Source organism: Lagenorhynchus albirostris, chromosome 3, assembly GCF_949774975.1.
Source record: "Lagenorhynchus albirostris chromosome 3, mLagAlb1.1, whole genome shotgun sequence".
Lineage (NCBI taxonomy): Eukaryota > Metazoa > Chordata > Mammalia > Artiodactyla > Delphinidae > Lagenorhynchus > Lagenorhynchus albirostris.
Genome location: NC_083097.1, coordinates 143,470,977 through 143,484,805, shown reverse-complemented (window position 1 = coordinate 143,484,805; position 13,829 = coordinate 143,470,977). Strand labels below are relative to the sequence as shown.

Here is a 13,829-nt window from a genome sequence, read left to right as displayed (position 1 = left end):
GGTCTTGATGAATGCTGGTATTCGGTAAGCTTGCTTAGGTTCAAGGGGAGAACACCATGACCTAGCTGGGAATGCCAGGCCAGCTCCTAACAGCACTTATGCCCGGACGCTAGTGTCAGGCCAATTCCCAGCGTCAAGGGCTGATTTTCCTGTTCTCATTGGTAAGAAGGATTAAATGAGCTGCCCTATGTAAAAATCATTAAAACAATGGCTGCTATAAAATAAGCCCTTACAGGGCTTCCCTCGTGGCGCAGTGGTTGACAGTCCGCCTGCTGATGCAGGGGACGCGGGTTCGTGTCCCGCTCCGGGAGGATCCCACGTGCCGCGGAGCAGCTGGGCCCGTGAGCCATGGCCGCTGAGCCTGCGCATCCGGAGCCTGTGCTCCGCAGCGGGAGAGGCTGCAACAGTGAGAGGCCCGCGTACCGCAAAAAAAAAAAAAAAAAAAAAAAAAAAAGCCCTTACAAGTGTTTGTTATATGACACTAAATGCACAGGGTACGGAAGAGAATAGGTAAGTGGGACAACATCAAAATTAAAATCTGGTGCACATCAAAGGACACTCGACAGAGTGAAAAGGCAACCTCCAGAATTCAAGAAAATATTTCCAAATCATATTTCTAATAAGTGACGGATATCCAGAGTACAGGCAGACCTCAAAGATACTGTGGGTTTGGTTTCAGACCACCACAATAAAGCTAATATTGCAATAAAGCAAGTTACATGAATTTTTTTGTCTACCAGTGCATTTAAAGTTATCTTTACGCTATACTGTAGTCTATTAAATGTACAATAGCATTATGTCTAAAAAAACAATGCACATACCTTAATTAAAAATACTTTACTGCTAAGGGGCTTCCTTGGTGGCGCAGTGGTTGGGAGTCCACCTGCCGATGCAGGGGACGCGGGTTTGTGCCCCGGTCTGGGAAGATCCCACATGCCACAGAGCGGCTGGGCCCGTGAGCCATGGCCGCTGAGTCTGCACGTCCGGAGCCTGTGCTCCGCAACGGGAGAGGCCACAATGGTGAGAGGCCCACATACCACAAAACAAACAAACAAAAAACAAACTTTACTGCTAAAAAATGCTAACTATCATCTGAGCTTTCAGTGAGTCAGAGTAATAACAGCAAAGATCACTGATCAGGGATCACCATATCAAATATAATAAGAATGAAACACTGAAATTTTGCAAGAATTACAAAACGTGACACAGAGACACGAAGTGAGGAAACGCTGTTGGAAAAATGCCACCAATAGACTTGCTTGATTCAGGGTTGCCACAAACCTTCAATTTGTAAAAATCATAATATCTGTGAAACGCAATAAAGCAAAGCACAATAAAACGGGATATGCGTGTATATAAAGAACTCCTACAACTCAACAACGACAACAAAACAAACAACCTGATTACAAAGTGGGCAAAGAACCTGAATAAACATTTTTCCAAAGAAGATATACAAATGGCCAATAAGTACATGCAAAGATGCTGAACATCACTAATTATTAGGTAAATGCGAATCAAAACCACTTCACATGCATTATGACGGCAATTATTTAAAAAAAAACACACAGAAAATAACAAGTGTTAGAAGGATGTAGAGAAATTGTAACTCTTGCGCATTGCTGGCGGGGTAATAAAATGGTATAGCCACTATGGAAAATGGTATGGCAAGTCCTCAAAAAATTAAACGCAGAATTACTATACGATTCAGGGATTCCACTTCTGGGTATATACCCAAAAGAAGTCAGAGCTGGTCCTCGAACAGATATCTGTACACCAGTGCTCATAGCAGTATGAATCACGATAGCCAAAAGGTGGAAATGACCCAAGCGTCTAGTGACTGATAAATGAATAATTGAAATGTATTTGAATGTAATTGAAATGTATACAGATACAAAAGAACAGTATTCAGCCTCATAAAGGGAGGAAATTCTGACACCTGACACAACATGGATGAATCTTGAAGTCATTATACTAAGTGACATAAGCTGGTCACAAAAAGACACATATTGTGTGATTCCACTTATCTGAGGTACCTAGAGTAGCCAAATTCATAGAGACAGAAAGTAAAACGGTGGTTGCAAGGGGCTGGGGTGAGTAGGGAGTTAGTGTTCAACGGGCAGAGAGTTTCTGTTGGGAAGATGAAAAAGTTCTGGAGATGGACGGTGGTGACAGGTGCACCACAATGTGAATGTACTTCGTGCCGCAGAATGGTACACTTAAACATGATATTTAAAAACAGGTAAATTTCATGTTATGTATATTTTATCACAATGTATTTGCTAAAGTAAAAAATAAATAACATCAAACCTGATCTCTCTTCCATCTAAATCTCCTTTCAAGATATTCAGATGCATCAGAATGTCCTTTAATATTCATGACAACTTTAGGAATTGTAGATTTTATTACTATTTTACTGATTAAAAAAAACGAGGCACAGATGAAGTAAGTCATTCACGATCACAGTGTTAGAAAGTGGCTGAGCTATGATTTGAATCAAACTAGTATAGACTACAGTTATTCTTTTTTTTTTTTTTTTTTTGTGGTACGCGGGCCTCTCACTGTTGTGGTCTCTCCGGTTGTGGAGCACAGGCTCCAGACGCACAGGCCCAGCGGCCATGGCTCACCGGCCCAGCTGCTCCGCGGCATGTGGGATCTTCCCAGACCGGGGCACGAACCCATGTCCCCTGCATCAGCAGGCGGACTCTCAACCACTGCGCCACCAGGGAAGCCCTACAGTTATTCTTAATTATTATTTTTGGGAGGGGTTTAAGAGATTTACCAGGGACTGGGGTTATAACTTCTGTTGAAACTGCCCACTGGTAAAAGAAATCTATCTTTCCATTTAATAGAGCACTGAGACATTTCTAGCAAGGGACTGGGACCACATTTTTTTTTTTTTTTTTTTTTTTTGCGGTACGCGGGCCTCTCACTGCTGTGGCCTCTCCCGTTGCGGAGCACAGGCTCCGGACACACAGGCTCAGAGGCCACGGCTCACGGGCCCAGCTGCTCCGCGGCATGTGGGATATTCCCAGACTGGGGCAGGAACCCATGTCCCCTGCGTCGGCCGGCGGACTCTCAACAACTGCGCCACCAGGGAAGCCCTGGGACCACATTTTTAAATGGCTATTTAATATTATGGGAGAAGCTAGTTAGAATTAAATGTAGTCTTGAAGAAAAATTGGGAGAAGCTGAAGTTCTGGGTAAAAATTGTTAGGGGCAGGAAACTGTTAAGATGTCACATAGAGGACATCTTGTATGTACCATGAAGCCAGGGAGAGAGATGGAGAGGTAGAAGGTACACAGTGCTTATCGACCTTGGGAACTTTGTCAATAGCAAGATTATTTGCTGAGAAGAAACATCTCACTGCTGTATGTCACTTCTGTGCTACGCATCTCCAAAGGAATTCTCTGTCCATCTTGCCTGTGTGCTCATTTGCGCTGTGGTGCAGAACAGCAGTCCCAGGCCTGGCTGGGCTGGAAACTGGTGAACCTACAAACTACGTGTTTGTGTGTGTGTACACATGCACACGCAAGTGCATTACAAGAAGGCACAAATAAAAACAAGAAAAGGTCCAACCTCTGTTTAGCAATGTCAAGAGAGTCCCTGAGAACTACCAATTCCCAATCTCAGAGTGGAAGACCTTGTTTCAGAGGCTGGGGTGAGGCTCTCTGGGAGCCCAGGTCAGTGGTACAGGTGCTTGCTTTTTCTGCCTGCTGGGACGGATATTGACATTTTCAACCAAGTGTCATCAGACCCCCAAATCACGCTTCTCAGCTTCTGCAGGGAAACTGCAAGCAGCTGCTTTGCATGACTGTGTAGGTCTCAATTTTGACAAAGCCCTAGAGGATGGGGTGAAATCCACGCTATGCAGTAAGGGGGGTTTGGGGGGCCTATAAACGTGGGGACAGTCTGGTCCAGCTGGATGCAAGGAACTCACACACACAAAGAATGTTATAGCAAGAAGGGAAGCTCAGAGACCTTTTGGGGCAATGCTCAACCTTGACAGGTAGGGAAACTGAGGCACGGGATTATTAAAGATCGTGCTGTGAACTGAATCAGGGACAGAGTATAGAAAAACTAAGTTCTTCAGCTTCTGCTTTAGAGCCTTCCCATTACACTCATGCTTCCCAAACTTGCCAGACCCTAAGAATCATCCGAAGAGAGGAGTGAAATCACAGTTCCTGGGTTCCTCCTGAACTTATTCAACCAGAATCTTCTGGAAAGAGTCAGGGGAGATGTGTGTTTGCCAAGCAGTGGAGGTGAGGAGTATTTTGTGATGCTGTGTCAGTTTTTTCCCAACCTTCTGAACACTGTAACTCATGCCCCTTAACGCAATGCATTCATTGTCTTCTGTTTCAATAAGCCACACAAATGTTTTAGAGGTGAACATTTAACAGAGGGGTGGGGAGAAAAGTCTCTGGAATTAGGAAGGTTGGGTTTGAAACCCAGGCCCTTCATTTTCCAGTTTTGTGACTTTGGTCACTTAACTTCTTTGTGCCACAGTTTTCTCATCAATAGAATGGGTATGATGGCGATTCTTGCTGCACTGGGATGTGGTGGCGGTTAAATGAAAGTAAATGAAGTAAGGTATATAAAATGCTCAGCATAATAGCTAGCATGGAGGGAGAAGAAGGCCTCGGGCTGAGAGCCAATCCCATGGGCTTTGCATTTAGGGCAGGAGTAGGGGGTGAGTGTGCCCTACTCAGCCTTGAGATGGCATCCAGGACTTACTCCATGCTGCTGGTATGCTGGGAACCCCTCTGGAGGAGAGGTGGCCAAACCAACGCCTGGAACCAGAAGGGGATTACAGGTAGCTCTGAACATCTGACCCCAACATCCAAGTTGATGGAGGAGAAATGGGAACCAAGGGACTCATGCATAAAACAAATCCAATTTGGGAGAGGAAATGACGTGTGGACTCGATTTCCTGACGCCCAAATCAAGAGTGAAGAATGAAATCTCTCCCAGACAGGTGAGGACTCCTTTGACTGAGGCTCCCACCTGGGGCCCCCTCTGGGGCCCTTACGTTGGCTCTGCCACTACTTGTCATGATATGTACAAAAAGTATTTTTCAAAACCTTCTCATTTAAAGACGATCTACAAAGTTCTAGAGCACAGAAAAACAGACAAAACAAAACAAAAAATAGGTATATTGAATATGTTTTGTAAAATAAGTATATTTCCCTGAGCTGGGATAGTCTAACCTGCCTTCCTTCCCCATTAGGATCCATTTTCTTCATTCATACATGATGAAAAACATTACATTTAGCAGTTACTGAAGACACTAATTAATTCACTTATTTAATAAATACTTATTGAGCATCTATTGTGGACTGACACCAGGAATCCTCCAGCGGAGGTTTCTGCGTCATGAAGTGAAGCTGAGAGAAGAAACAACAGCCTAGAAAGAACAGACTAAAGTTAAAATGCGGGACCTTAAAAGAGGTCGGATAAACAGCTTCACAACGTAGAACGACTTCTAAAAGAAAATGACTTCGTATTATCAGCACAGTCCAATCACCCAAACGCATAAGAATTGCTGTGAGCTATTCAGGAAATCCTAAACTAAATTAAATTATAGTGGGCATAATCTGTTTAAGGAGGCAAGAAAATGTGTAACATATGAAAGGAAAAATTCTTCCCCAAACCTAAAATATATAAGACCTTTCATTAACTTAAAAAATTTCTGTGCACCCCCGCTTCTTCCTCATCCCACATCCAGCCCCGTGGATGGTGGGAGAAGCCAGATGAGTGAGGCTGTCTAGGGCAGTGCTTTAGTGTTCAGGAGAGGATATCATTTCTCACTTCTCCATGGCTGTCAAGACAAATCTGTAACATAGAACATCTGCTTTTCAGGTTCTGGGGGGCGACTATCACCCCAAAGTTGGCTAATTCCTGTAAATATTTAGCTATGAGCAATGATATTTAAGGTTTATTGTCTATGGGCCATACGGTTTACACGCCCCTTTATAGAACTAAGGTCTATGGACGGACCAAGTCAAGTTTTGCCCTTGGGCGGTGCAATTTTGGTGCATTAGTAGAATGGTTTTTTAAGTGCAAATATTCTCTATGGCTTATGTGGAGGGAGGTTATAAGACACTTTGACAGGATATTCTTTAGCGTATGAATTATGGCATGTTCCTGAGAATCGTTCATCTGGAATGCACACATCATCTCCTGGAAGAGAGATTTCTTGCTGGCCTCACTATAAGCATTCACAGAATTTCCCCGATGCTGTCAGTTGATTTGCTTTTATCTCACAGATGTTGTGCATCTTTGCTCTTTCTCTTTTTGCTCTGGTTTCTAGGAAGCTTAGAATCAAGTTTTCTATCTTAAATAACGGAACAGGACTTTATGTATAGTATATAAGCCTACGTGTACGTTCTTCCCCCTAGATTTTTCCCTTTATCTTTACTGTATCATTTTATAGCTCTCCAGTTTAAAAAAAAATTGTTATAAGCTGTCACAAATTACAGGGAAGATGTAAGAAAAGGAATGAATGAATGAATGGATGGCTGAATTATTGAATGAGTAAAGGTCTTTTGCTTTATGATGCCAGATAAACAAGAGAATCATTAAATTAGCTAGGCAATTGAATTCCTGGACCACTCTAGGGAAGCGGGAGCTTGCTGGTTTTGAAGTATTACGTTCTTTAGAATTAACCAAGGCGTTGCTTTTTGAAAAAGAGCTGGTTGGTGCTTTTTGACCACCTAGAGGGGTGGGATAGGGAGGGCGGGAGGGAGACGCAAGAGGGAGGGGATATGGGGATAGATGCATACCTATAGCTGATTCACTTTGTTATACAGCAGAAACTGACACGACATTGTAAAGCAATTACACTCCAATAAAGATGTTATAAAAAAAAAAAAAAGCTGGGCACTTTCAATGCACTTTAACAAACTGACACTCTCCCGCAGGGACAGCTCCTTTGCCACACAGAACCTATGGAAAGGGTCCTGGCAGAGGCATACTGATTACATTTCTTCTGTATCATTTGATGTTACTAATGAGTATTCCAAACTCCTTCCATTTAGACTTTCAAGAAAACGAAAACTCAACCTCTTAGAGTGGAGGAGGTAAGCCAATGCTTTTAGACCATAATGTGGCTGGCCGGGTATTTTCTGCCTCATATTCTGAGAGCAAAGTGCAAACCCCATTCTGATTTGGAAGGTAGTCTTATTTGTCCATTGGCAGGAGCCTCCATTATGCTGCCACTGAGATCCAGATTTTTTTCTTCCAGATGAGTTATTTCATAGATTTGAAAGTATGCTGCTATAGACAAGAAACATCTTTGAAGCTGACCTGTCCTGGCAGAAGGTCAGAACACGGGATGAGCCACTTGCTGGAGTTCAGCTATCTGGAAGAAAATGCTTGAGGTGATGGGAAACGCTCCTCTTCTAAGCATCTCACTAGCTGTACCTGGGTATCTGCACGATTGGCATAGATTGAAGGTGAGAGCAATTTGGCTGCAAAGGTGCCAAGGTTTTAGTACCGTCCACTAAAGAATGCACTACAGTCATAGAAAATAATGACGGTGGAACCATAAAGGTGAAATTTTTTTGTTGCTTTGAGGAGGTGTTCATGTCAAAAACGTTTTAGTCGTACAGTTTATGTCCAGTTTGTCTCTTTAGAACAGAGGCTCTTTGGGCAGGAAATGAGTGCAGTCACTCTCCTAATGATGGGCTTCACTAACGTCAATTCATAACAGCAACAATAAGAGGACAGCAGGAAATAATTCTTTTACTGTCATATATGGGCTGAAGAAAGTGTTGGAAGGGGTTTTATTTCACCTAAGAAAGAGGCGAAGACCAAACTGGACCAGATCTTCAAAGCACAAGGTCATTGCCAAGAGACCAAATTCAAAAGTTCTGTGTTATTAACCAGCTAAACATAACATAATCAATCACATGGTCGCTTGCTTTGTGCCTCCGCACCGACCGAAAAATCCAGCCCCTTTTCATCAAACTCAATTCAGAACACCCAGGCGTGGCTCTGTACTTTGCACCTTCTGTGTCAAATTCTATTTTCAATCCTTTATGTCAAATTTAAATTCATGGCAACTGCATTCAGATCTTGATAGAATCCCCAATTTGTCCTGGACCCCAAATCCATTCTGCAACACACACACACACACGTGAGCACACACATTTGAACTTGATTTTGCACTCACTTCAGCGCTAGGCCAGAGTCAAGGATTTTGAATGGCTGCGTGTTGGCCGGAGCTTTAACCAGTTCTCAGGTAAGGACCCCCCTGAAAACAAGGATGTTGCACATTGGTGTCTTCACCCCTAAGGGTGAAGAAATCGTATCACGGTACTTCTTGTGTGGGATGAAAATGGACCCTCAAATTGTCTGTGGTATTTTGCCGTTACTGAAGCTTAAATTGCTATCAATCTTAAGTGAGCTGAACAAATTGGTGTGAGTGATGAAAAAATGGATAAGTTTGACTCTGAACACACACATCTGTTGTGTCCACCAAAATGAGGTCTTGATTAGGCAGAAAATCAACAAAAACTCCCTATCAACCACTCACAATCTGATACAACGTCCAAAAGAAAAGAAATCACTCACAGCGTTATTACTAAGCAAACATTCTAGACAGCCCTGAGATTAAGAACTGACCCTTCTTATGGAAATCAACTTGGCTTGGGTATACATATATGCATAAAAGGATATAGTTTTTAAAAGCTCATTTTCTTGCTAATAATCATCTTTTTTAAAAAGCTATCAGCAGGTGTGCCTCATTTCAAAAGCGTCTTGTACTTTATAATACAATATTCATCACAATTACATAGTATGAAATAAAAGGCAGCAAAACATAAGCGAGGATAGTTCAATTAAATGCAACATAATCTCTGCAGCAAAAAAAAAAAAAAAAAAAAAAAAAAAAAGATCCTGTAGCTAAAATCAGGTTCTGATGAAAGGAAAAAAGGGAATATATTTCCACATATTTTTAATTATATAGTATGTCCTCAAACATGATTTTTCATAATATATTCCATTAAGTTAACATCATATTTGAAGAAAGAGCATTTTCCGATTTCATTCTAAGCCTGATTTTGAGCAATTACAGTGTCATTGTTCCGCGGTAGAAAGGTTGAATTCATTTACTGTGTGGTTACGCTAGTCATGATTGATGTCTCTTCTCCAAATGATAAACCAATCACCCCAATGATGTAATGTCATTTTAAGAGTGCCATAATCACATTTCTCTCAAACTAGAAGTTCTGATGAGTTCTAATAAAGATTTATGGTAGATTAAAGCCCTTTATAATATCAACAATGGATTGCTCATTTGATGAGAGATTTGATTAGGTAATTTTTTTTGAAAAAGAATATGAGTTTACTAAATATATCAGGCCTGGCTTTGAAGAAGGGCATAGGCCATCATAAGTAGCAGTACATCATTCCATCTCCTGAATGAATCATCTTAAATGTATTTACGAGGTCCTCTGTAATTGTAGAGGTTGAGGCCACTGGTGGCATATACTCATGGGTGGAGCTAAAACACAATCCCATCAAGAAACACTCTTGGCATGGAAAGCTCTGGATTGCTTTTGATGGGACATGCTAAGGAACACCACGAGTGACCAACTCAAAAGATAACTCCAAAGCCTTGGGGTCGGAAGCAGTGAATTTTTGCAAATGTCTTTCCTTGGGCCCATGGGTGCTTAACCCTAGATATTGCTCAATCCGACACTCACATGTTTTGTGAACATACCACCAACAGCAGAGATTGAAATAAGGCAGGGCTAGTGTGGGACCTGGGACAATTCCATCTAAGATTTAGAGATCTGGAACTGAGGCGGGTACCACAAAATCCTCAAAAGGGGAATGGAACGCTGTGAGCAGTCCCTTTGCTCTGTGAATGTGAAAATCACCATGAGAACCAGGGATTTAGAGGCAGTATATATCATGGTACCACGCGATCAGCTTGTTAATTTCAAGTGAAGTGGGACAAATAGAGGGTTAGAGGAGAGGTCACCCCCCGAACACTTCAGACTTGGCCAGACATTCAGCATTCATGTCAAGGGAACACATTTTAATCGCAAAATCATCTAAACAAGCAAGAAAGAGTCAGAAGCCAACCATCAAAAAAACAAGAGATCTGAGATGCACACACACTGGGCACGTGAGGGTGTCCGGGGTCACTTGGCTATGACCAGAATTGTAGTAATACAGCATTCAATATTCCATCGTCTCTCTGCACTTCCCCCTTGAGACCTGCATGCTCTCACATGCAGCGGTGGGCCAATTCCTCCCACTCTGTTCAGCTAAGCAATGCCTCTTCAGTAACTGCAGCCTTTAAACAAACATACTCTGGAACTGCAATGCCACCAAACGACAAGCGCGCTTCACCTCCCCGCTCCCCACACCACCTTCTCCCCAGCCCTTGTTTCAGAGTTGTCATTTTGCAGGACACTCGAGACTGTCACACACACAACATGTTCAGACACCACAGTTTCCTTACCACCGCTGGAGGCTTGCTGGGGCCCTGAGCATGCTCTGAGCAGGTATGAATTGGGGGAGAACTCCTCATCGGGGTTGGTGTCCATGATTTGATGGGAGGTGTTGCTGTCTAGCAATGGCATCTGGCAGCTAACTGGTGGAGGATTATGGGAGCTAGGCAGCTGAGCAGATGGGAGGAGGCTAGACGAGGATGTAGGTGGAATGGGACGACCTGGGAAAGAGGACAGAGGGGTCAAAGGTCAGCAATGAATGTCATGAGAGCAACCAGAGAAAGTTACATTGCAACCACCTCACAATACAAATAGCCAAAAAAGAAAAGAAAAAAAATGCTCCAGATGTATTTTTTCAAGTGGTTTGAGGTTTCTCCAAATGTCCAAATTCATACGACCATAGCTGCGTATTTCAGAAAACGGGCATGAGCGGAAGTATCTATCTACACAGTTGAAATGGAATCAGTCAAGAAAACATCCACTTCCTTCTCTCTCTCCCGCTGTGGTTCTAACTGAAGTCTCCATCATCTCTCAATGGACTAGCTCCCTGAGGTTCTCCCTGCTTCCGCTCTTGCCATATGCCATCTATATCTCCCTTTGTCTCTCTCCCTTCTCTACAGCGGCCAGAATGCTATTTTTTTTTTTTTGCGGTACGCGGGCATCTGTATCTCCCTTTGTCTCTCTCCCTTCTCTACAGCGCCACAATGCTATTTTTTTTTTTTTTTTTGTGGTACGCGGGCCTCTCACTGTTGTGGCCTCCTCTCCCGTTGCGGAGCACAGGCTCCGGACGCGCAGGCTCAGCGGCCATGGCTCACGGGCCCAGCCGCTCCACGGCAGGTAGCATCTTCCCGGACCGGGGCACGAATCCGTGTCCCCTGCATCGGCAGGAGGACTCTCAACCACTGCGCCACCAGGGAAGCCCCAGAATGCTATTTTAATGATAGAAGTTGGGTCATGTCACTCTCCTGCTTGGCACTCTCCAATGGCTTCCCATTGCCTGTAGAAAGAGACCCAAACTCCTTATGATGCCCTGCATGTCTCTCCTACTCTGGCACTAACTGCTTCTCTCACTCACCTCTGGAAGTGGTCCTTATCCACACTCCACTTGGCCCCTTAACCTCCAGCCAATGTGCCATCTTTATTTCTGTTGCTTGAACGCGCCACACCATTCTATCTTCAGAGTCTTCACACTTCCTGTCCCCTCTCTGTGGAACATTCTCCCCTACTCGCCACATCACTGATACTCACGGACCTGCTTCTTCTCTTCATTCAAGCCTTCCCTGTTTGCCTTCCTGAAAACTGCCCACTTACCTGCTCTATCCTACTAGCCTGTTTACATTTCTTTAAAGCCCTTATTACTATCTGAAGGTGGATATGTCCATTTATTTTATTCACCCCTATATCCTCAGTATCTTCCTCACAAATAGCACCTGTTGAATGAATGAACAGATAAATAAGGTACACTAAAACCAAGTTAATTAGTTTGGGGAAGAAGCGGAGGAGAAGCAGAGAGGGTGACGTATTTGCATCTCGAAGGACTGGCCAGTGCCACCACCCTCTCCACCATGCGGTTCTCCTGGATATCACGGGGGGATCCCTACAAAGAAAAGCCACATCAGGCCACGCGGAGGAGCAGCCGTCCTGGCAGGAGGTACGGGCAGTGCCTCGGAGCTGGCCTTGGGTCCAGAAGTTCTCCTGCCGCACAGAAGGCTGCTGCAACCTCTATTTTCCCATGGCAGGGAGCTCCTGGCAGCCAAATTGCTGAGTGAAGATAATTGCCGTGTGGACTTTCCCCTGATTCACGCTTACGTCTTGGGGTCCTCGTGACTGCTTGTCTGCTGGTTTGTTCATCTGGGAAGCTCAGAAAAATGAGCCAAGAGCTGCAGCCCAGGGGATGTGCCCTGAATTGGGCGTTGCGGAGGAAAGCGTAAGGTATGAAGAAAGCAAACTTAAGAACCAGGCTAGAGTTTCCACTCAGGTAGAAGAAATCTGGTTTCCTCCTTTGAGATGCACTGTGTGTGTGGAGGCATTTGCACGCACCTCAGATGCATGTTAATTTTCGTCATCGCTTTTGAAATCGTATTTCCTGATCCACTGCTCGGTGCATTAAATGCTGCTTACTGATAGATCATTGTGAATGAATAAAATGTAGGAGGGCCTCCAAAGGGCACTCTGCTGGATGCTGAGGATACAGAAATCAATAAGACATCAGCCCTGCCCTCGGAGAGCTCACAGTCTAGTGGGAGAGGCGGAGAGTAAAACACATCATTTCAGTACCACCTGATAAGGGGCAGGATGGTCTCATGTAAGAACATGGTTCTGTGGGGACCCAGAAAAGGGACACTTGGTTCGGCCTGGCCAGGTGGAGGTAGTGGTGGAGAGCCAAACAAGGATTCCTGGCAAAGGTGGTGTCTGGGCAATCTTTACAAGAAAAGGAAAGGGACTCCTGGCGAGAGGAAACACAACTAACAATAGCACAGAGGCATCAAAACCACTAGCCTATTACCCTTTTTGAGGGTGGGAGTGGCAGAAAGAGATAGGAAATAAGGTACCCTTAAAGCTTAAATGTTAGGGGCTCAGTAACACAGCTGAAGAAGAATCATCCCTGAAACAGATCAATGGATGAATGAAGTTTGAGTTGAAATATTTAGTTCATTCATAACTGTTTGGGAGCCATATAAGAGGCATGATATTCTTGTGAGATGACCTGGCAAAGGTAGACTGAATACATCAGTGTCATCAGAACCAGTACTCCCATTTAATCAATGTGACTTTCCCCCAAAGTCTTCTTCTAATAACAATACTACCATCATTATTACTATTTTAACTGCTAATGTTTTTGCACAATGACCATCTGCCACTCACAGCGTCAGTCACTGTACATAGATTATCTCATTTAATTCTGAAAACAATTCTATGAGGTTAGAATGATTATAATCCCCATTTTGTAGATGAGGAAACTGAGGCACAGCGAAGTGCGATTGCATGGCTAGCAAGTGACAGGGGCCAGGTTTGTCTATTCCCAAATCTACCCTCTCACCCTGTCTGCATGGTGTTTGCCCAAACAGCATGGTGACAAAAAAGGAAGACGGTGACATACAAGGAGGGGAGGTGATGGACAGGAAATCATATTTCCAGTTCCCCATCTCCCCATCCCAAGGCACTCTCGAGATTTCAAGTAAGAAACATTTCTTTGAATAACCACTGATAGCAGCTATCAGCCGGTAGAGTTCAAAGCTTTTCTCGTAATTTTGTTATGAAGTTCAAAGTGGCTCTTTCGCAGCCGTGTTACCCTCCACCTTCTTCAAGGCTCCTGGTTGCAGAAGCGTCCTGACCAGGGCACTGCGAAGTTGGCATTGACGTCCACT

At 43.8% G+C, this 13,829-nt stretch overlaps 1 protein-coding gene across 1 annotated transcript in view; it reads right to left on the bottom strand.

Annotated features, from left to right (window-relative positions):
* Nucleotides 1–13,829, bottom strand: part of TENM2 (teneurin transmembrane protein 2) — a 1,157,329-nt gene that overhangs the window by 400,906 nt on the left and 742,594 nt on the right. The window contains 1 exon segment of the mRNA XM_060144169.1: nucleotides 10,473–10,682. Within this exon segment, the coding sequence (XP_060000152.1) occupies nucleotides 10,473–10,682 (210 nt within the window).